Source organism: Pristiophorus japonicus, unplaced genomic scaffold, assembly GCF_044704955.1.
Source record: "Pristiophorus japonicus isolate sPriJap1 unplaced genomic scaffold, sPriJap1.hap1 HAP1_SCAFFOLD_426, whole genome shotgun sequence".
NCBI lineage: Eukaryota > Metazoa > Chordata > Chondrichthyes > Pristiophoridae > Pristiophorus > Pristiophorus japonicus.
The window spans coordinates 281,981-304,302 of NW_027254157.1; the positions used below are offsets into that span (position 1 = coordinate 281,981).

The 22,322-nt window shown below is 48.7% G+C and overlaps 1 protein-coding gene across 1 annotated transcript in view; it reads left to right on the plus strand.

Annotated features, from left to right (window-relative positions):
* LOC139251248 (probable G-protein coupled receptor 139) overlaps window positions 1-22,322 on the plus strand; it is a 63,702-nt gene extending 41,380 nt beyond the window's left edge. Inside the window, exons 3-4 of the mRNA XM_070873218.1 lie at window positions 15,259-15,506; window positions 22,140-22,322. Coding sequence (XP_070729319.1) covers window positions 15,259-15,506; window positions 22,140-22,322 — 431 coding nt within the window. The remainder of the gene's footprint in view (window positions 1-15,258; window positions 15,507-22,139) is intronic.

Here is a 22,322-nt window from a genome sequence, read left to right on the forward strand (position 1 = left end):
CCTTTCACAAATCCATGCTGACTTGGACCTATCATGTCACCTCTTTCCAAATGCGCTGCTATGACATCCTTAATAATTGATTCCATCATTTTACCCACTACCGATGTCAGGCTGATAGGTCTATATTTCCCTGTTTTCTCTCTCCCTCCTTTTTTAAAAAGTGGGGTTACATTGGCTACCCTCCACTCGATAGGAACTGATCCAGAGTCAATGGAATGTTGGAAAATGACTGTCAACGCATCCGCTATTTCAAAGGCCACCTCCTTTAGTACTCTGGGATGCAGACCATTAGGCCCTGGGGATATATCGGCCTTCAATCCCATCAATTTCCCCAACATAATTTCCCGACTAATAAGGATTTCCCTCAGTTCCTCCTTCTTACTCGACCCTCTGACCCCTTTTATATCCGGAAGGTTGTTTGTGTCCTCCTTAGTGAATACCGAACCAAAGTACTTGTTCAATTGGTCTACCATTTCTTTGTTCCCCGTTATGACTTCCCTGATTCTGACGGCAGGGGACCTACATTTATCTTTACTAACCTTTTTCTCTTTTCATATCTATAGAAGCTTTTGCAGTCCGTTTTAATGTTCCCTGCAAGCTTCCTCTCGTACTCTATTTTCCCTGTCCTAATCAAACCCTTTGTCCTCCTCTGCTGAGTTCTAAATTTCTCCCAGTCCCCGGGTTCGCTGCTATTTCTGGCCAATTTGTATGCCACTTCCTTGGCTTTAATACTATCCCTGATTTCCCTTGATAGCCATGGTTGAGCCACTTCCCTTTTTTGTTTTTACGCCAGACAGGGATGTACAATTGTTGTAGTTCATCCATGCGGTCTCTAAATGTCTGCCATTGCCCATCCACTGTCAACCCTTTAAGTATCATTTGCCAATCTATCCTAGCCAATTCACGCCTCATACCTTCAAAGTTACCCTTCTTTAAGTTCTGGACCATGGTCTCTGAATTAACTGTTTCATTCTCCATCCTAATGTAGAATTCCACCATATTATGGTCACTCTTCCCCAAGGGGCCTCGCACAACGAGATTGCTAATTAATCCTCTCTCATTACACAACAGTATAGCGCTCTGTTTCCTTCGGGCACCATGCAGTCAGGTGTACCTCGGTAAGGTTTAATATTACTGTCGCTGCTGCATAATGTACCCCCTGATATAACACCTTTTTGGTCGGTACCAATACTAATCCGTTGCCAGGTCCCTTGGTGGTGGTAGGATACCTTTCTATTACTGTGCGTATTGGTGGGGTTGTGGGCAGGGGTTTCTTAATGTGTGCTCTTAGTTCGGTGGCGTTAATTGGGAGTGGGGATTGTGGGACCGCACATCCGTGTAGGCTAGAATCCCACCCCATCCCTTCCCCTTCATCATGCCATTGCCTGGCGAAGACGATCGATATGCCTGCGGGACAAATATTCTCTGATCCTCACATGCAAACATAAATTCCTTGTTCGGATTCTCACCGTTTGTCCCAACACAATTTGTCCCCGTGATGGTGCGGTACGTATCATTTCCGAGTCTTTCCCAGTCCGATTCCTGGTCCCATGCGTACTTGCTGAGTTTTCTGAGCCACCACCATCTTCCCAGGGGAATGTTTCCTTTGCAAGTCAAACAAACCTACACGTTTCCCCTCTGTAACACTGACTCGGGCAGCGATGATCCGCATCCGGGGACATGGAAGTGAGGCCTCCCCGTAGGTAAAACCTTCCTGGCTGGAGTAGCGGGTAGAATTAGATCCCAGCCACCCTGACCATCTTCCCTCATGGGCATAAACGGCGAGTTCTTCCACATCTCGGGGGCCACCTCCAGCGGTTACGATGGGTACTCTTCCTCCTGAACACCCGTAAATAAGGGATTCTTCCACGTCTCCTCAGTCGCCACAGCTCTTCCTTATCAGGGTGAGCAGGAACAGGAGCCTTCTCATGCTGCTCTCTTTCCTGTAGGGGCACATAAAACAGATTGTCTAGCCCTGAGAAAGTTCTCTGGCTGGACAAAGGTGAACGAGTTCCAAGTTGGGTTCATGGTCTTTAATTGACCGGCTGTCTTATTCAGTTCCTTGTGGACTGATTTCTGCTTTTATTTTTATCTCATAGCCGCTCTGCTTGTTATCTCACCGGTGCTTCCTTAATAGCCATACCGGTAGATTCTTCTTACTCCCGGGTGTTACCTGGCCTGTGCTTCTTTTAACAGCTGCACAGGTAGATTCTTTTCCTTACCCCGGTAACTAATACATATATATTTATCATTACACAGATAAATCTTACACTATTCTAAACTTATTCACTAAACATACTTAAATTCATATCGCTAAACATCCTTAAATTCACATCACTATATATGTACATCTCTCACCCGTCTCCGGGAGGCCAGGTTAATTCCTGCCTTCTCTCTTTCTTCTTCTCCCGCCGGGTGTCCAGCGAGGTAGGTGATAGGTCGGTCTGCAACGTCTAACCCTAAGTACCCTGACTGGACGTGGGTTTGAGTCCCACACTATCGGGGGAACGTCCCCTCCGGTGCTGCAGCACATCGCTCCTTTGGGGGTGGCTGCCTGGTTCATTTCTTCCCCCGGGGGTTCTGCCTGGCTGAGGGCTATGGACTGGGGACTCTCACTTGGTGGCTGGTCCACCACTATCCCTTCTGGGGGTCCCTTGTTGCCCGAGGCTACCGGCTGGGTGCCCCTGGGTTGTAAAGTTTACACTGATTTATGTGGAACCACTATGTTCGGCGGGGCAATTTTATGGCATAGACCATGGGGCTTGCCTTGTCGACAATGTGGTACGGTCCCATGTACAGTGCCTCAAAGACCCCTACTCTCGCGTAGTTCCGTACCATAACCTGGTCCCCTATTTCCCACTCATGGTGCTTGCGGGGTTCTAGCAGCAGTCGGTTGCTCCGATGCTGTTTTCCCATGTTGTTAGCAGCCTGCCAGTGAATCTGTTTAAGGTGTTCATACAGATTCCTGACAAAACTGTCCCAGCTCGCTTCCCTAAGCTGACCTTCCATGAGTACCGGGGCTAACACATGGGTGGGGGTTCGCATGGCTCTGCCAGTCATGAGCTCGTACGAGGAGTACCCCGTGCTCTTTGACTGGCTGGCCCAGATCCCCATGAGGACTAGTGGTAGGACCTCTACCCATCTCTTGGGTGAGTCCTTGTCTCTTTGCGCAGCCTTTCTTTGACGGTGCGATTTAAACGCTCCACAGGCCTGGATGGCTGCGGGTTGTGGGTGACATGCCATTTCCCTTTGATGCCGAGTACCTTAAGGGTCTCCTGCATCACCTGCCCGGTGAAGTGACTCCCTTGGTCGGACTCCACATATTGTGGTCATCCCCATCGAGGGAACACTTCTCTGACCAGGATCCTGGCTTTTCCCAGGGCAGTGGCTGTTCGGCATGGGAAGGCTTCCACCCATTTGGTGAATACGTCCACTAATACTAGGCAGTATTTGTAACCTCCCTGGGCAGTGGGTAGGGGCCCGATGTAATCAATCTGGATCGACTCCCAGGGTCCCTCTACTCTCCTGATATGTCCTGTAGACATCTTTCTTTTCTGGGGGTCAGGGTTGTTGGCCGCGCACACCAGACAGCTAGCGCAGAATTCGCGGACATCTTCCCTGAGTCCCGGCCACCACCCTGCCTGTTCTACTCGTTGCCAAGTGGTCTCAGGTCGGGGGTGTCCTGCTCCAGGACCCTCGTGGGCCAGCTGGAGGAATTCTCTCCAGTGTTCTTACGGTACTACCCATTGCCTTCTTTAATGGCAATTGCTGCGGTGCTGTACGGGCCGTCTACCCTCTCCCCTTTTGCTAGCGTCTTCAGGACAGTTTTGAGGACGGGGTCTTGGGTCTGAACCGTTTTTAGGTCCGGGGGCACAGCTATCCCTGCCTTCCCTGCCATCCCTATCCTGCCCCTGACTGCTGCTATGGGTCCTGAGTTGTGTGGATCCCAGAGCTTCCCTGTGCGGGCCCCTTGCTTGGCTAACATGTCAGCCTGCTGGTTTCCCTCGCTACGGGTTTCTGTGGTGGAATGTGCCTTCACCTTATTTATGTAGATATTCCCTTTGTTCCCTACGGCTTTCATAATCTTTTCCAGTAGGGGTTTAATTGCCAGGGGTCTCCCGTCTGCGGATGTGTATCCGCGGCGGGACCAGATAGCCAGGTACTCCATACACGAATTGCATGTGAACATACTGTCCGAGCAAATCGTGTATGGACTAGGGAATTCTTCGGGGTGTGTGACACCACCGCAGACAGTTCAGCGTGCTGGGCGCTCATAGTGCTGGGAGTTTAATCGCCAGGGCCGTGCCTGCCTTGGGGTCATAAACTCCGCAGCCTGTGAGTCGTTCACCCGCAGATACTGTGCTTGAACCGTCTACATTGATCTCTCGGCCTGTGGGGTGTAACCCAGCCCGAAAGCCTATGTCAATTTCCAATACCCCTTCTATGGATTACCGGTGGGCAGTCCCTGGATAAATCATGTTGGTCGCAGAGACCCTTTACCTTTAGGTCCATTTGAGAGAGGAGCAGGGTCCAGCGAGCAATGCGGGCACTGCTCACTGTCCCGTCCTTAATTCTCCCGTCCAGGAACATTTGGGTGGGCGTATGGTGGGTAAGGAGTGTGATAGGGGATACCCTGTGAAGATCAGTGATCTTTTCACAGCCCAGTGAGTGGCTAGGAGGTGCCGCTCACAGTTGGAGTATCCCTTCTCCACGTCTGTGAGTATCCTGGAGGAGTAGACCACTGGTCTCAGCCGGCCGTGCCGCTCTTGGAGCAGTACTGCACTCAGGCTGTCCGCACTGGCTGCTACCTCCAGGAAAAACTCTTTACCCCCATCTATGGCCCCTAGAGCTGGCGCGGTCTGCAGGTCTTTCTTGAGTTGGATAAATGCTGCCTCGTAACCTTTGTCCCATTCCCACTCCACTCCCTTGTGTAGGAGTCGGAGCAGAGGGGCTGCTGTGGCTGCATAATCCTCAATGAGATCTCTGCAGTACCCGGTTAGCCCTAGAAAAGATCTTACTCCTGTTACTGTGTTGGGGGCGGGTAACTTCTGCACTGCTTCCCTTCTAGCTTTGTCATTGGCCCTTTCTCCAGTGCACACAGCCAGGCCCAGGAATTTTACTTCCTTCAGGTCGATCTGTGCCTTCTTGGGGTTTACTTTAAATCCCTCTTCTTTCAGCAGCTCCAGCAGCTCAGCCAGCAGTGGGCCATGCTCCTCCCCCTCATCGGTGAACAGGAGCAGGTCATCTACATACTGTAATAATTGCTGGGGTCTGCTGAAACACTTTAAACAGTTGGCCATACATTGATGGAAAATACTGGGGCTGTTGTGGAAGCCCTTGAGGGAGACAGTTCCAAGTGTATTGCTGCCCTTTAAAGGTAAAAGCAAACTTGTACTGATCTTCCCTTCTTAAAGGTATGGACCAGAACCCGTTGGAAATATCCAGCACCGTGAAGGTGGTCGCGGAGGCTGGGATACTTCCAATGAGGTCGGCGACAGCAGCAACAGTGGGTGCACAGGCGGGGATGTTACGATTGAGTACTCGATAGTCCACCGTGGCTCTCCAGGAGTTTTCCGGTTTCTTAACCGGCCAAATTGGAGAGTTCACATGGGTAGCCATTGGTCTCAATACCCTCTGTTTAACCAGCAAACCCAAGGCTGTTTCCATGTCTGCCACCGCCTCCCTGGGGAAGTTGTACTGTTTCCGTGGTCGGGTCATGGGGTCCCCATCTTTGCTAACCTCGACCCCATTTATTCTCCCGCAGTCATGTTTGTGAGTGGCAAAAGCTGCAAGATTTTTCCTCACATACTCTTGATATTCTACAGGGGTGTTACTGACCAGTGATTCAAGGTCGTAACCCTCCTTTGGTTTCATGGTGCACACCGTCCCTTTTCGCTGTTTTCTTGGGATAACCATCACCTCACTCTCCTGTCCCATACAGACTGACCCCCAAAGACAGTGGTTTCTTAAATCCACCAGGATCCCGTGGCCTAGGATGAAGTCAGCCCCCAGGATCCCTCTCCCTTCCTGCTCCCACTTCATCAGGACACAAGTCCACTTAGTGTGGAGTGTACCAAAATGAATGGAGAGTGGAACGGAGAATGAACCAGTCTGTTCAGTGCCCGTGAAACCCACCAAGCTGTAGGGGACCCCGTTAGACAGAGGTGAGGCGGCGGGGTTAGTTGCAGAGACAAGGGTGCTTGAGGCACGGTGTCCAACAGGTAAGTCCCTTTCACCTTTTCCACTTCCATCTGTACGGTCGGTCTCCCCCATGCACCATACTCGAGGGCACACAGGTGGATGGGCTGTGCCTGTCCTAGTCATGGTTTTGGTTGGGAGGGGGCAGATGGGATCTCGGTAGCAGTGGCGGTGGCTACCTTTCCAGGGCCATCTAACATGGCTCGGAGTGCAGTTAAAAAGGTGTCGAATGAGTGGGGAGGGACTGGTTTATCTGTCTCGGTCTTTTGGGCAGGGGCTGGAGAACTCTTTCCTGCTCTATCCAAGGATTTTTACAATCCCTTCTCCAGTGCCCACTCTTTCCGCACCCAACACGGGGACGTTTTGTATCGGAGGAGTTGCCCCCCTCGTGATGCCATTCTCTCTTGTCTTGGTTAGGTCGGATTTCGTGAACCCTTCCCTTTTGTGGGTGCTCCTCTGTCCCTCTGCCGTTTCTGTAAGCTAGGGTCAGCTGCCCTGTTCTGTGACTTGGGAATCTCTGGGATCGAACCAAGCCTCAGCCTTGGGTCTTATTCTGGGTAAACCGTTAGCTACTAGGCTTCGGAGTCAGTGTGCTAATTTGTCCGGGTTTAAGTGATCTCTGTCTATGCCCCCACTACACGTGCTTTTGTACACCGGCCACAGTCGGTCTGCGAAAGCCTGTGGGGGTTCTCCTGTGAGCTGCACCGTTTTCTCTACTCTCGAGAAGGGACTCCCGTCATTGCAGCCCATAGCTTCTAAAATGTCTTTCTGGATGGCAGCAAGTGTTTTCTGTCCTCTTTTGCTCTCAGTAGAGAGGAACTGGTCCAGTTTGCTGTCTCGAGATAGGAGAAGCATCTTTGCCATTTCTGCATCATCGCACCCATTAATATTCCCGGCCTGTTCCACTTCCACAAAGTGAACCGAGGGGTCTCCCTTTGGAGTTAGCTTTCCCAGGTGGCTTATCATGGCCCTAAGCTGGTGGGGAGTGTGGGGGCCACAAACTGACTTTCCAGGGGCCCGAGACCCCCGTTAAGAGTGGGCGGGCCAAACTTCTGTTGCTGGACCGGGCACATTGGCCCTGGTTCTGGCTCTCCCTGTTCTGGCTCGCCTCCCTCTCTTCCCTGCGTCCAAGCCGAGCTGAAACTCAGTGCCACAGGTGGTGGTGGTTGACTATCCCTGTCCGGCCCGCAACTGATTTGCCCCCCCTGCTGCTGCACCGGTGTAGTCACTGGTGCCACAGGTGGTGGCCGGGTTGTTTCTTCCTTCTCTTCCAGGTTTACCTGGGGCGTACCCGGGCTTATTAGGCATACCATGCCTATTGCCTTGGACAGAGCAAGGTTTAAACTTTTAATTTGTTGCTGGCAGGGACCGTGGTCTCCTGATTCAAACCCATTAGTGCTAGCTATTTTATACGCTGCTTGCACATCTTTTAATCTTTCCTGGAGCTCTTTTACTTGTAGGGTGAAGCGAGTGCTTTCCTCCCTCAGTGACTTTTCATTACTTTTGGCCTCGGTAACCTGACATTAAAAATAGCCCTGACTGTTTTTAAACCTTTCCATTATTTGGGTCCTTTCCTGTTTTAGCTGACGGAGTTCTCCTGATAATCTTTCTTCTGACACAACCCTTTCCTGGTAGCTCTCTGCACATTCCCATAACCCTGCCTGCAATGTTTCATTCATTCTGTCTAGCAGTTAGACCTGTTGCTGTCGACAGACCAACCAAATTGCTTTCTCTACTGCTTCTTTGTGATCTTTACTTGCTGTCCACTGGGCTGCAGCGTCAGCTGGACGCTCAGCGCGCAATCGACTAAGCACCCATTCCTTAGTTACATTCACTTTCTTATACACATAGGAGGAAATCGTCTCTTCCATTTTGGTTCTTTGCCCCAAACCAGCAATCTCCACATCACACCCCGTGTAACAGAGTCCTGCCGCAGTCGTCATTTTGTAAGGGGAGGGGGGAGGGGGTGGTGTTTGTGGTCTCTGAGGGGTCAGGTTCCCTTCTGACCAACTTGAGCGGTTTCGAATCGCTCCCCCTCCCTTGGGTTCTGCACTCTGGATTTATTTGGGGGCGGGTGACAAAAGTGCAGAGGACACTGGTTTGATGCAAAGAACTTTGGTTTTATTACAGTGAATGTAATACAGGCTTATTACTCTAGTAAGAAAATACACGGCCAAACTTACAATCACTCTAATAAAGAACAAGACAAGGAAAGGTACAAGGTCAAACTTAGAATCACTGTAATAAAGTACCATACACTACACATTCAAAGGGGGTTGCAGTAAAATTATACCTCCCACCTCCCAATACCTAATTCTAGCTCGGTTAGACTCCAGGGCAGGGACTTATGTTTACCAATCCTTTTGATAGTTAATGGTAGATGGTGATGTTCTTCCTTCCTTCAGGACTTCAAGACTTCGAGGCTGGAGAAGTTAGTTTTACAACTGTCACGTTGGTTTCTCTCCTTGTCTTGATGAGGTAGTAGCGACCACCTCTCTCCCCCTCTCTCTCTCTTCGTCTTCTCGTCTCTCCAACCTCTGTTGAAAACAGTGGCCAGTTATACGATTTCAGTGTTCTAATCTTGCCGCCCAATCTGTTCACAATCCTTTCTATCATTTTGTCGGGCTTGGTTCTTCTTTGTAATATTTTGTCGGGTTCGTTAAAGTTGATATGTCTTGGGTGGGTTGATCTTCGAAAAACTGTTTCCTGATGGAAAAATTAGTTTGGTAATTGCAATGACCTTTTGTGCTTAGTCTTTCGCATACAGGCTGGATTGGGCCTCTTCCTGATGTATATGCTGAAATGGTTTGTCCAGACCCATGTTGATGGGGAGCTATCTCTGGGTGATACTATGATGGTAATGTCTCTTGTGGAGGAAGATTTCCAAATACTCATTCTTCCAGACAGGTTAGCTCAGTTCTCACACCCAGACAGTTCCAATAATCAAATGGGCTTCTTTTGTTCCATAGGTCTGTCCACAGGCTTGAATTTGTCTTGTAAAAGTTCATAACGCTATTAAAGTTCGTAGTTTCTTGCATAAGCACTTTAGAGTTCCAAACTTTTCGATAGATAGTCCCAAATTAAGTTTCCTTTCGAATGAGCCCAAACACAGGGGGGGTTCTGGTGAATTTTGCTCTCTGCAATGCCCATTCATGCTCCCATCTGGCGCTAACAGGAGCTGCTAATCTTTGAATTTCTAGCCCCTAGAAACTGAAAGTATAATAGAGCAGTCAGCACGGATTCCACAAGCGAATCCAGAGACTGTACCAATACTTACAGGGGGTCCTGAGACTGTACTAACACTTAAAGAGGGCACTGAGACTGTACCAACACTTACAGTGGGTCCACAGGCTGTACCAACACTTAGAGGGTCCAGAGACTGTACTAACACTGAGAGGGTCCAGAGACTGTACCAACACTTAGAGAGGCCAGAGACTGTACCAACACTTAGAGGGTCCAGAGACTGTACCAACACTTAGAGAGGCCAGAGACTGTACCAACACTTCGAGGGTCCAGAGACTGTACTAACACTTACAGAGGGTCCTGAGACTTTACCAACACTTACAGAGGGTCTAGAGACTCATTAGCCTCGGTCCAAACATGGACAAAAGAGCTGAAATGCAGAGGTGAGAGTGAGAGTGACTGCCCTCGACATCAAGTCAACATTTGACCAAGTGTGGCATCAAAGAGCCCCAGTAAAACTGGTCAATGGGAATCAGGGAAAACTCTCCACTGTTTGGAGTCATACCGAGCACAAAGGAAGATGGTTCTGGTTGTTGGATCATCACAGCCCCAAAACATTGTTGCAGGAGTTCCTCGGGGCAGTGTCCTTCATCAATAACCTTCCCTACATCAGAAATGGGGAAGTTCACTGATGACTGCACAGTGCTCAGTCCATTCACAGTCCGTACCCACATGCGGCAAGACCTGGAGAACATTCAGGCTTGGGCTGATAACTGGCAAGTTACATTTGCACCACACAAGTGCCAGGCAATGACTATCTCCAACAAGAGACAGTCTAACCACCTCCTCTTGGCATTCAACAGCTGAATCCCCCACCATCAACATCCTGGGGGTCATCATTGAGCAGAAATTTAACTGGACCAGCCACATAAATACTGTGGCTAAAAGAGCAGGTCAGAGGCTGGGTATTCTACACAGACTGTCTCACCTCCTGACTCCCCAAAGCCTTTCCACCATCTACAAGGCACAAGTCAGGAGTGTGCTGCAATATTTTCCACTGGCCTAAATGAGTAGAACTCAAACAACACTCAAGAAGTTTGACCATCCAGGACAAAGCAGCCGCTTGATCGGCCCCCCATCCACCACCTTAAACATTCACTCCCTCCACCACCGGTGCACCGTGGCTGCAGTGTGCACCATCTACAAGATGCACTGCAGCAACTCAACAAGGCTTTTTCAGCAGCACCTCCCAAACCCGCGACCTCCACCACCTAGAACGACAAGGGCAGCAGGCGCATGGGAAAACCATCACCTGCAGGTTCCCCTCCCAGTCACACACCATCCTGACTTGGAAATATATCGGCCGTTCCTTCATAGTCACTGGGTCACAATCCTGGAACTCCCTCCCTAACAGCACTGTGGGAGTACCTTCACCACATGGACTGCAGCGGTTCAAGTAGAAGACCCACCACAACCTTCCCAAGGGCAATTCGGGATGGGAATAAATGCTGGCCTTGCTGGCGATGCCCACATCCCATGAATGTATACATTAAAAGTTTAAAAATTATTAACAGAGGATCCAGTGACGGTACTAATATTTACTGAGACGTTATTATAATTTACAGGGGTCCAGAGGTGGTACTAATATTTACAAGAATTACATAAATTGCATTTATATTTAGTGGATCTAGAGACATATTTTCATGGAATCCTGAGTAGGTACTAGTATTAACAGAGAATCTAGAGATTGTACAGAGGAGCTGTTAATATTTACACAGGATCCAGAGAAAGTGGTAATATTTACAGAGGATTAAAAGATGGTACTAATTGTTGTATATGCAGACTATGGATGTACTCTCTGTGTAGTCACTGTGTGGTTACATAAGATGGAGACTTGGTTACCTGATGTATTATCAATAAGGTTTGCATTGTGTATTTCCATGCTGGCACCACTAAAAGGTGCAACTGGTGGAGACCAGGGGTTTCCTGCCCTGGTGGCAGCTCCCAGTATAAAAGGCCGCACACCATGTTTGTGCCGACTCTGGAGTTTGGAATAAAAGACCAAGGTCACTACAGTTTGAGTACAACACATTGCCTCGTGGAGTCATTCATAAGTACATTATAGACATAACACTAATATTTAGAGGGGATCTAGATAAAGAAATAATAGGTACAGGTTATGCAGAGACAGTGCTAATAATGACAGCAGGTCCAGAGAAGGTGCTGATGTTTACACAGGGTGCAGAGATAGTTTTATTATTTACAGGGGACCTGGAGACTGTGCAAATAGCAACAGAGGAACCAGAGACTGTGCTAATAGCAACAGAGACTCCAGACACGGTCCTAATGTTTACAGGTTTTCCAGAGATGGTACTAATATTTACACTGGGTCCCAGCATGATGTATAACATTCCTGTTATGTCCTTGCCTTACAGTTAACCTACTGACGATTGTGATCCTGACTCGGGGAAAGTGCGGTCTCTCCAAATGTTCACTCGTTACCTGGTGGCCATGGCAGCAGCGGATCTACAGGTCGTTATCCTCGACCTGATATTGAGGCAAATTCCAGTTCGTTTTTCGAGTCACTTCCATTTCGTGATGTCCATTCCTGTGTGTAATATCCACGCCGTCCTGCTGTATGCAGCCACAGACTGCTCTGTCTGGTTCACCGTCACTTTCACCTTCCATTGATTTGTGGCCATTTGTTGCCAGAAGCTGAAAACCAAATATTGCACCGAGAGAACAGCGGCTGTGGTTCTGGGAACAGTGACTGTGCTGAGCTGTTTAAAGGATATTTTCTGGTATTTTATGTTAACGGGTAAATATTACCTCGACAACGATCCCTGGTTTTGTTGTAGACGAGATGGTGTTGTTGGTTCAACAGTCTGGGCAATAATCGAACTCCTTCATTATATACTCACCCCTTTTGTCCCATTTGTTCTGATCCTGCTGCTCAATGCTCCCACCGTCAGATACATTTTAGTGGCCAGCAGAGCTCGCAGGAGACTCCGGGGTCCCAGCCATGGGGGTGGTCCCAGAGACCCTGAGATGGAGAGCCGCAGAAAATCTGTCATTTTCTGTTTGTTATCTCGGGGAATTTCATCCTGTTATGGTCAACGTATGTGGTGTATTCTATATGCAACCGACTGTGGTACATTGGATTTAATGCTGTATCTCTACCTCTCTGTGTACAAGAGCTGGGCTTCATGCTGCAACCCCTGAGTTGCTGCACCAACACTTGTATTTATGCTGTGACCCAGACTAAGTTCAGAGAGCAGTTAAAGAATGTGAGGAAATATCCCTTTAATGTAATTGTCAAATGCATTAAACAATAAGAGCTGAAGATTTTCCAGCATCAGAACTGAATCCTATCTTATATTTTCACCAACCAGCTCACCCTGTGATAGAGACACAGTGGGTCTGCTCTCCCCGGGGTCTGTGATACACAGTGGGCTCGGTCTGCTCTCCCCGGGGTCTGTGATACACAGTGGGGCGGGGGGGGGGTCTGCTCTCCCCCCGGGGTCTGTGATACACAGTGGGCCCGGTCTGCTCTCCCCCCAGGGTCTGTGATACACAGTGGGCCCAGTCTGCTCTCCCCCCAGGATCTGTGATACACAGTGGGCCCGGTCTGCTCTCCCCCCAGGGTCTGTAATACACAGTGGGCCCAGTCTGCTCTCCCCCCAGGGTCTGTGATACACAGTGGGCCCGGTCTGCTCTCCCCCCAGGGTCTGTGATACACAGTGGGCCCGGTCTGCTCTCCCCGGGGTGTGTGATATACAGTGGGCCCGGTCTGCTCTCCCCCAGGGTCTGTGATACACAGTGGGCCCAGTCTGCTCTCCCCCCGGGGTCTGTGATACACAGTGGGCCCGGTCTGCTCTCCCACCGGGGTCTGTGATACACAGTGGGCCCAGTCTGCTCTCCCCCCGGAGTCTATGATACACAGTGGGCCCGGTCTGCTCTCCCCCCGGGGTCTGTGATACACAGTGGGCCCAGTCTGCTCTCCCCCCGGGGTCTATGATACACAGTGGGCCCGGTCTGCTCTCCCCTTGGGGTCTATGATACACAGTGGGCCCGGTCTGCTCTCCCCACGGGGTCTGTGATACACAGTGGGCCCGGTCTGCTCTCCCCCCAGGGTCTGTGATACACAGTGGGGCAGGGCGGGGGGGGGGATCTGCTCTCCCCCGGGGTCTATGATAAAACAACAACTTGTATTTATATAGGGTCTTACGTGGTAAAATGTCCCAAGGTGCTTCATAGGGGCATTATCAAACAAAATTTGACACTGAGCCACGTAAGGCGATAGTAAGGCTGTAATATATACTTCCACCCAGTGAACTACTGCTCCACCGAGTAGATTACTGTGGTAATGCAGCCATTGCTGTTTATACAATAAAAGCATCAGGTGACTTGGTCACCTGACAACTTCCTGAGTTGAAGCCATCTTGTAAGTGTGTGTTTGTGATGTCATAGTGAAGATCCCATGTTGGCGACGTAGGATCAGATTTCCGGATACCGTAGCTGAAATTTTTGTTGGTGGATGATCCCAGCCAACAACAGAGAGACTAGCGAGGTCCTTTCTGTTGCAGCACAACTAAAAATCCCAGATAAATTACAAGCACATTTGGCTGAACTGAAGAGTCCAGATGGCCGTGCCTATGGGAATAATAGGACGCTTTGGTGAGTTCCATCGTGACCGAGAGATGTTTGGAGCATATGTGGCGGCTAGAAAAGTTTTTCATCGCAAATAGTATCATCGAACTCCCCGATAATGAAAACCGTAACCGGGAGGTGTAACAAAGGAACGGACTATTTTCCGACTGAAGCAGGCCCCGAGGTGTATGAAACCCTGAAAAATGTCCTTGTTCCCATCATGCCAAAGGACACATCACTTACGGAGATTCTAACCAATTTAGAACATCACTACCATCCTGAGCCCCTGGAGATTGCTGAAAGTTATTATCTTGGAATATGAGATCAATTAATTGCTGAATGTATCAATGAGCACATTTTAGCATTAAAAAGCTAACTATTCGCTGTCATTTCAGAAACTTTCAGGACTGAGCATCACATGTTTTTGGGCTGAAAACTGAAGCAATCAGAAGAAAGTTGCTGATACCCCTAACTTGACTTTTGATTTTGCTTGTCAGACAGCTATGTTAATGGATATAACGGACCAGTACTCCCCAGAATTTTGTACCATTTCCAGTCGTCAGACAACCGAGGTGAATCACCTGCAGGTTAAAAGAAAAAGGCAGTTGGGGGGCCCCAAGGCCTCAGCACCTGGCCAAGGTAACAGAGCATTGAAGTTGTGCAATTGGTGCCTGGAACAACACATAGCTCAAAGTTGTCCACATGTGAAGGCAAAGTGTTTATTCTGCAAGAAAACTGGGCATCTTGCTAAGGCATGCCAACTGAAGAGTAAATCAACTTTCAAGACTATAAGTAGAAATCCACAGAGATTACATTGCATAGAAGAAAAGCAACTGGTCAAAGAGATACATGTCATCAGAAGCACAAGAGTATCGAACAACGATTCGAAAAGTATCGTCATCCAATTAGATGTTACAGGAACCAAGATACTCATGGAAATTGACACTGATGCATTCATGAGCACAGTCCCGGAATTGCTATGTCTCGACAAGTTGAGTGATTTTCCACTGGAGAAGTCAAAGATAGAGCTGTGAGGCTACTCAGGAGAGCAAATCCCTGTGGTAGGATGTATCACCATACTGGTGAAAAACAAGGATCAGTTTCAGAGCTTGCCTCTCTTAGTAGTGGCAGGAGACAAGCCTGCATTACTAGGTAGAAATTGGTTGGGATCACTGAAGCTGGATTGGAATGAGATTTTTCAAGTTGAAACGCGATTTGCATCGAAAGATGATGTCCTGAAGAAGTATCCGAAGGAGTTCTGCAAACCAGGCAGTCCGATCCAAGGCTTCAAGATGAGTGTCAGAATACAGAAGGATGTTCGACCAGTTTTTTTCAAGCCATGTCCCGTACCATATGCACTCAAGGAGAAAGTTGAGCAAGAACTCAAAGGCCTAGAGACTGAGTACATTATCTCAGAGATAGATCAATTTAATTGGGCTACACCCATTGTTGTTGTACCTAAGACAGATGGTAAGGTAAGGTTGCGTGGTGATTATAAAGTAACTGTAAACCAGGCTCTTGAAGGTAATTGCCCCAATACATTGCCAAATGTAAAAGATTTGTTCATAACACTGACAGGTGGTCAGATGTTCTCAAAGTTGGATCTTACAAATGCCTACTTACAACAGGAGCGAGATGAGGAGTCCAAGTCATGCAGATGTTGTATTCAGGCCCCCTCCTACAGATGTTGAATTATGTCCCCTTTATATATTTGGAATTGATTCCCTCTCCTACAGATGTTGAATACTGACACACTCCTACAGATATTGAATTCAGGACCTCTCCTACAGATGTTGAATACTGACACACTCCTGCAGATATTGAATTCAGTACCTCTCCCACAGATGTTGAATTTGGAACGCATCCAACAGATGTTGAATCCAGGCTCCCTCTAGATATTCTCTGGATTCTGGGGCAGTCCCAGCATATTGGAAAACTGCAAATGTAACGCCCCTATTTAAAAAAGGAGGCAGACAAAAAGCAGGAAACTATAGACCAGTTAGCCTCACATCTGTGGTTGGGAAAATGTTAGAGTCCATTACTAAAGAAGCATGAGCAGGACATTTGTAAAAGCATCATTCAATCAGGCAGAGTCAGAATGGATTTATGAAGTGGAAGCCAAGTTTCACAAATTTCCTGGAATTCTTTGAGGATGTAACGAATGGGGCGGAAACATAGAAACATGGAAAATAGGTGCAGGAGTAGGCCATTCGGCCCTTCGAGCCTTCACCGCCATGCAATAAGATCATGGCTGATCATTCCCTCAGTAACCCTTTCTTGCTTTCTCGCCATACCCCTTGATCTCTTTAGTCGTAAGGGCCATATCTAGCTCCCTCTTGAATATATCCAATGAACTGGCATCAACAACTCTCTGTGGCAGGGAATTCCACAGGTTAACAACTCTCTGAGTGGAGAAGTTTCTCCTCATCTCGGTCCTAAATGGCCTACCCCTTATCCCAAGACTATGTCCCCTGGTTCTGGACTTCCCCAACATCGGGAACATTCTTCCCAAATTTAACGTGCCCAGTCCCGTCAGAATCTTATACGTTTCTATGAGATCCCCTCTCATCCTTCTAAACTCCAGTGAATACAGGCCCAGTTGATCCAGTCTCTCCTCAAATGTCAGTCCAGCCATCCCAGGAATCAGTCTGGTGAACCTTCGCTGCACTCCCTCAATAGCAAGAACGTCCTTCCTCAGATTAGGAGAACAAAACTGAACACAATATTCCAGGTGAGGTCTTACCAAGGCCCTGTACAACTGCAGTAAGACCTCCCTGCTCCTATACTCAAATCCCCTAGCTATGAAGGCCAACATACCATTTGCCTTCTTCACTGCCTGCTGTACCTGCATGCCAACTTTCAATGACTGATGAATCATGACATCAAGGTCTCGTTGCACCTCCCCTTTCCCTAATCTGCCGCCATTTAGATAATATTCTGCCTTCGTGTTTTTGCCCCCAAAATGGATAACCTCACATTTATCTACATTATACTGCATCTGCCATGCATTTGCTCACTCACCTAACCTCTCCAAGCCACCCTGCAGCCTCTTAGCATCCTCCTTACAGCTCACACCACCACCCAGTTTAGTGTCATCAGCAAACTTGGAGATATTGCACTCAATTCCTTCATCTAAATCGTTAATGCATATTGTAAAGAGCTGGGGTCCCAGCACTGAACCCTGCGGCACTCCAATAAAGAAGATTATGGTCACACTAAGTTTAGTTCACGGTACTCAGCCTCGTGGAGTTGTTCTATACACTATAATTGGCGACGAGTAACAGAATACGAACCTTCACGCAACCATGGCTGCTGTTGGAATATTAGAGAGATTCATAGAGCGTGATGATTGGGAAGCCTTTGTCGAGTGTCTCGACCAGTATTTCGTGGCCAATGAGCTGGAAGGAGACACTAACGTGGCCAAGTGCAGGGCGGTTCTCCTCACCGTCTGTGGGCCTAAAACATACGGCCTCATCAAGAATCTGCTTGCACCAACAAAGTCAACGACGAAGGAATATAGAGAGTTGTGCACGCTGGTTCGGGACCACCTCAAGCCGAAGGAGAGTATCCTCATGGCCAGAAATCGTTTTGACACGCACCATCGCTCCGGGGGCCAAGACGTGGTGGATTATGTCACCGACCTGAGATGCCTTGCGGGACCTTGCGATTTTGGAGCTGCGTTGGGGCAAATGCTGCCGGACTTTTTCATGCTAGGCATCAGCCACGAGGTCATTCTTCGAAAGCTGCTGGCTGCTGAAACCCTAGACCTGAGCAGGGCCATCGCGATCGCCCAGGCATGCATGGCCATGGACGATAACAACAAACAGATATCTTCTCAACATCGAAGCTCACCGGCAAGTACTGTGCATAAAATGACGTTGCTAGCAGGCCGAACTGCACATGGCAGGGCCTATACGTCTGCGGCTGCAAGACCTGTGATGACTCAGAGTCCTCCATCGGGGGTGAATGTGAATCCATTAGCACCGTGTTGGCACTGCGGGGGTAATCATCGGGCCCAGCAATGTCGATTCAAGCACTACATGTGCAAAGGCTGCGCAACGATGGGGCAGCTCCAGCGAATGTGCAAACGTGGCAGAGGATGATCGCTCCGGCGCGGATCACGCAGCACAGGCAACTCAACCCAGGAAGAAGTGTATGGGGTACATACCTTCCCCACCAAGAGCCCTTCTATAATGCTGAAAGTCAAATTAAATGGAGTTCCAGTATCCATGGAGTTGGACACGGGGGCGAGTCAGTCAATAATGAGCCAGAAGGCTTTCGATAAACTGTAGGGCAATAAAGCACAAAGGCCCAAACTGAGCCCAATTAATGCAAAGCTGCGTACCTACACCAAAGAGCTCATACCATTCATTGGAAGTGCGGCAGTGAAGGTATCGTATGATGGAGCTGTGCATGACCTATCATTGTGGATTGTTCCAGGCAATGGCCCAACGCTGTTCGGCAGAAGCTGGCTAGAAAGATTAGATGGAATTGGAACGACATCAAAGCACTATCTTCAGTGGATGACGCCTCGTGTGCTCAATTGCTGAGCAAGTTTTCCTCGCTATTCGAATAAGGCATCGGCAACTTCACAGGAGCCAAGGTACAGATCCATCTGGGCCCCGATGCACGGCCCGTCCATCACAAGTCTCAGGCGGTTCCGTACATGAGGTTGAACTGGACAGACTCCAACGCGAAGGAATCATATCGCCAGTCGAGTTCAACGAGTGAGCCAGTCCAATTGTTCCGGTGTTGAAAAGCAATGGCACGGTCAGAATCTGCAGAGACTACAAGGTCATCATCATCATCATCATCATCATAGGCAGTCCCTCGAAGCGATGATGATTTGCTTCAATGCCAAAAAGGAATGAGTTCATAGGTGTTTCAATGAAGGACCTAATATTCCAGATCCTGAACTACATCTTGGAGAGTGAAAGATGCCTGTGCGTGGATTTTTTTAACGTGTGGTGGCCGTTGTACACCAGCCACCACACGGGCTTGACAGAGCTAGGTCTTGGTCTAGTGGCAAGGGGATCCAAGGCGACTGGAGACCACCTCTGCTGCAAGGACCAAGTGCGCACACATATAGTCTTCGCACTCTATGCTGAAGGTAATGGTAGGTGCCAGTGAGATGGGTTTAAGGATACAGTTGCTAATGGAGACGAGGCAGAGGCTATCTTTGCTCTCCAGGATGATCTTGACATAGTTGGTGGTTTTGTCAGCGAAGACAGAGGCCAAATAGCTTGATGTGATGTGCCCCAGTTACACGCAAGTCTCCACCCCTTGGATTTGATGGAGTGAAGATGGCAGCCATACCAGGTGAATGGCCAGGATGGGACACAGTGAAGATTTTACTGGTGACAAGGACATCAAAGATGGAGGAGAGGGAAACACTGAACAGACTGAAAGCTACAAAAGTATCATGGTGAGTAGCTGAGCAGTTGGGAGTTTTAAAGTGCAATTGTAAGTGACCTTGTTAAAACCTAGGACATTTTTGTTCCATTGAACCATATTTCACTTTTGGTCCCAGTTCGGATGTCAAAGCATTAAAGGGATGTAACTGTTGCCATGAATCAAGGCTCCTTTAGTAGATTACTGCATTTACAGTCAGCTGTCCAGCTGTGGCTGGATCATCATTACTCTCTTGTATCTCACATCTCCTACCCTTTCTGTGTTTGCCCCTGAAAAAATCATTTTCCCTCAAGTCACTACAAGGTAACGATTAACTGAGTCTCACTACAGGACCAGTACCCGCTGCCCAAAGCAGATGACCTGTTCGCAATGTTAGCGGGGGGGAAGCCGTTCACCAAGTTGGACCTAACCTCCGTCTACGTGACACAGGAGCTGGCTGAATCAACACGCACAAAGGGCTGTTTATATACCACAGGTGCCCTTTTGGGATTCGCTCGGCAGCCATTTTCCAGAGAAACCATGGAGAGTTTGCTGAAATCTGTTGTGCACCGTTGTGTTTCAAGACGACATCCTGATCACCAGTCGTGGCACCATCAAACATCTACACAACCTGGAAGAGGTTTTAAGTCGACTAGACAGAGTGGGATTCAGGCTGAAATGCTCCAAGTGTGTTTTCCTGGCGCCAGAAGTAGAATTTTTGGGGAGGAAGATTTCCGCAGACGGCATCAGGCCCACGGACTCAAAGACAGAGGCCATCAAGAATGCACCCAGACCACAGAATGTGACGGAGTTCCTGGGACTCCTCAACTATTTCGGTAACTTTCTACCCGGGTTGAGCACGTTGTTAGAGCCTTTGCACATGTTGCTACGTAAGGGTGATGACTGGGTTTGGGACAAATCTCAAGACACAGCCTTTGAGAAGGCCAGGAACCTGCTATGTTCAAATAAGTTATTTGTACACTATGACCCATGTAAACATTTAGTGCTAGCTTGGGACGCCTCATCATACGGGGTCGGCTGTGTGTTACAGCAAGCCAATGTATCGGGCAACCTCCAACCGGTTGCATACGCATCTAGAAGTCTGCATAAGGCTGAGAGAGCCTACAGTATGGTCAAGAAAGAGGCGTTAGCATGTGTATATGGGGTTAAGAAAATGCACCAATACCTGTTTGGACTTTGGTTTGAGCTTGAAACTGACCACAAGCCACTCATTTCGCTGTTTTCAGAGAGCAAAGGTATAAATACCAATGTTTCATCCTGCATCCAAAGATGGGAACTAACATTATCCACTTATGACTATGTTATCTGCCACAGACCATGCACCGAAAACTGTTTCCATTCTTTCTTTTGCCGAACCCATCCTTTAACTTCGTGCACTCTGCTCCCTACTACCGCCCCTGCGTCTGACTGTGCCTTGGACTCCCTGAGCTCTGCCTCGAACTTACCAACCTGCTCATCTAGCAGTTGGACTTGTCTTTGCAGACAGATGAGCCATATCGCCTTTTCAATACTGCGCCTATGCTCCTTGCCCTCCGTCCATTCTGCCGCTGCGTCCGCTGGACACTCATCATGGAACAAGCCTAGCACCTATTTCTTAGTGATGTTCACCTTCTTAAATACATATGAAGAAATCCTTTCCTCCAGTTGGGATCTTTCACCAGAAGCACAGTCTATGACTGATTTACACTCCTTTTACCCGGGTCCTGCCGTGGTCACCATGAGATGTAAGCGGTTTTAATACTAGCCCAATTGCTAGACCGACGGTTCGAATCGCCCCCACCTTACGAAAATTCTAGACCCCGGGATTTTTATTCAGAGTGTAAATAGAATAAGTCACGGACAGGAATGTTTCAGAAAAATCGTATTTACTTTATTTGGTCTAACATACACTGGCCAAAACATGCATTACTAAACAAAATCACTGTCTCTGTGGAGAATAAAATCCAGGTTACAAACAACACACATACAATATAGGAATGAGACCTAGTAACATGCAGTAATTCCCTGGCGGATTCTAACTCCACCCCTACCAACGAATTACTCAGTCGAAGCTCACGCCCCAGAATAGCCCTGAAAAGCTTCACTTCTGAGAAAACCCTGAGCCCTTAGTCTCACCCAACTTGCCTGGGATATCTGGCTACTGGCTTGGGACACTAGCGACCATGCTCACCACCACACGCAGCCGGTTTCGATCGCTCTTCTGCGGAACTGCGGCTTCCTCTGTGGTGGAGTGAGAGTGAGAGGGAGAGAGAGCTCTCTCTAGATACAAGCTGCAAGCTGCCAGCTACAAGCTTCACTACAAGCTTCACTAAAAGCTCCAAGCTCCAAGCTAAAAATAAAGTGGAAAGACCCTGTTTTTATGGGAGTCTTGCTACCTACTATCTTTCCCGCCAATCTTTAAAACCCCTTTGTGCTTTTGCATATTAGAGTGGCTTTGTCAGTGGCCCCACTTCCTGGCCGACAGCTCTTTTGTCAATATTCATGTCTCCCTTCCTTTAGCTGGGACTGGTGGGCAAACCTGTACTGGATGACTGACAGTTCGTTTGTCACAGCTAACTGCCGTGAGGTCTCTGGAGTATTAAAACCCCCCAGCTTTCTCACGTATCACGCAGGCTGAGCCCATCACAGGGACAATACCCTCAGAAAAACCCATAAAGTCCACAAAATATTTTCAACTGAGTCCATTCTTTAAACAGAGATTTTGCGATCTCTTCAAGCCAGGGACCAGGGACCCAAGGAGCCAGGCAGCCAGGAACCCAAGGAGCCAGGGACCCAGGGAGCCAGGGACCCAGGGAGCCAGGGAGCCAGGGAGCCAGGGACCCAGGGAGCCAGGGAGCCACAGAGCCAGGGAGCCAGGGAGCCAGGGTGCCAGAAACTAA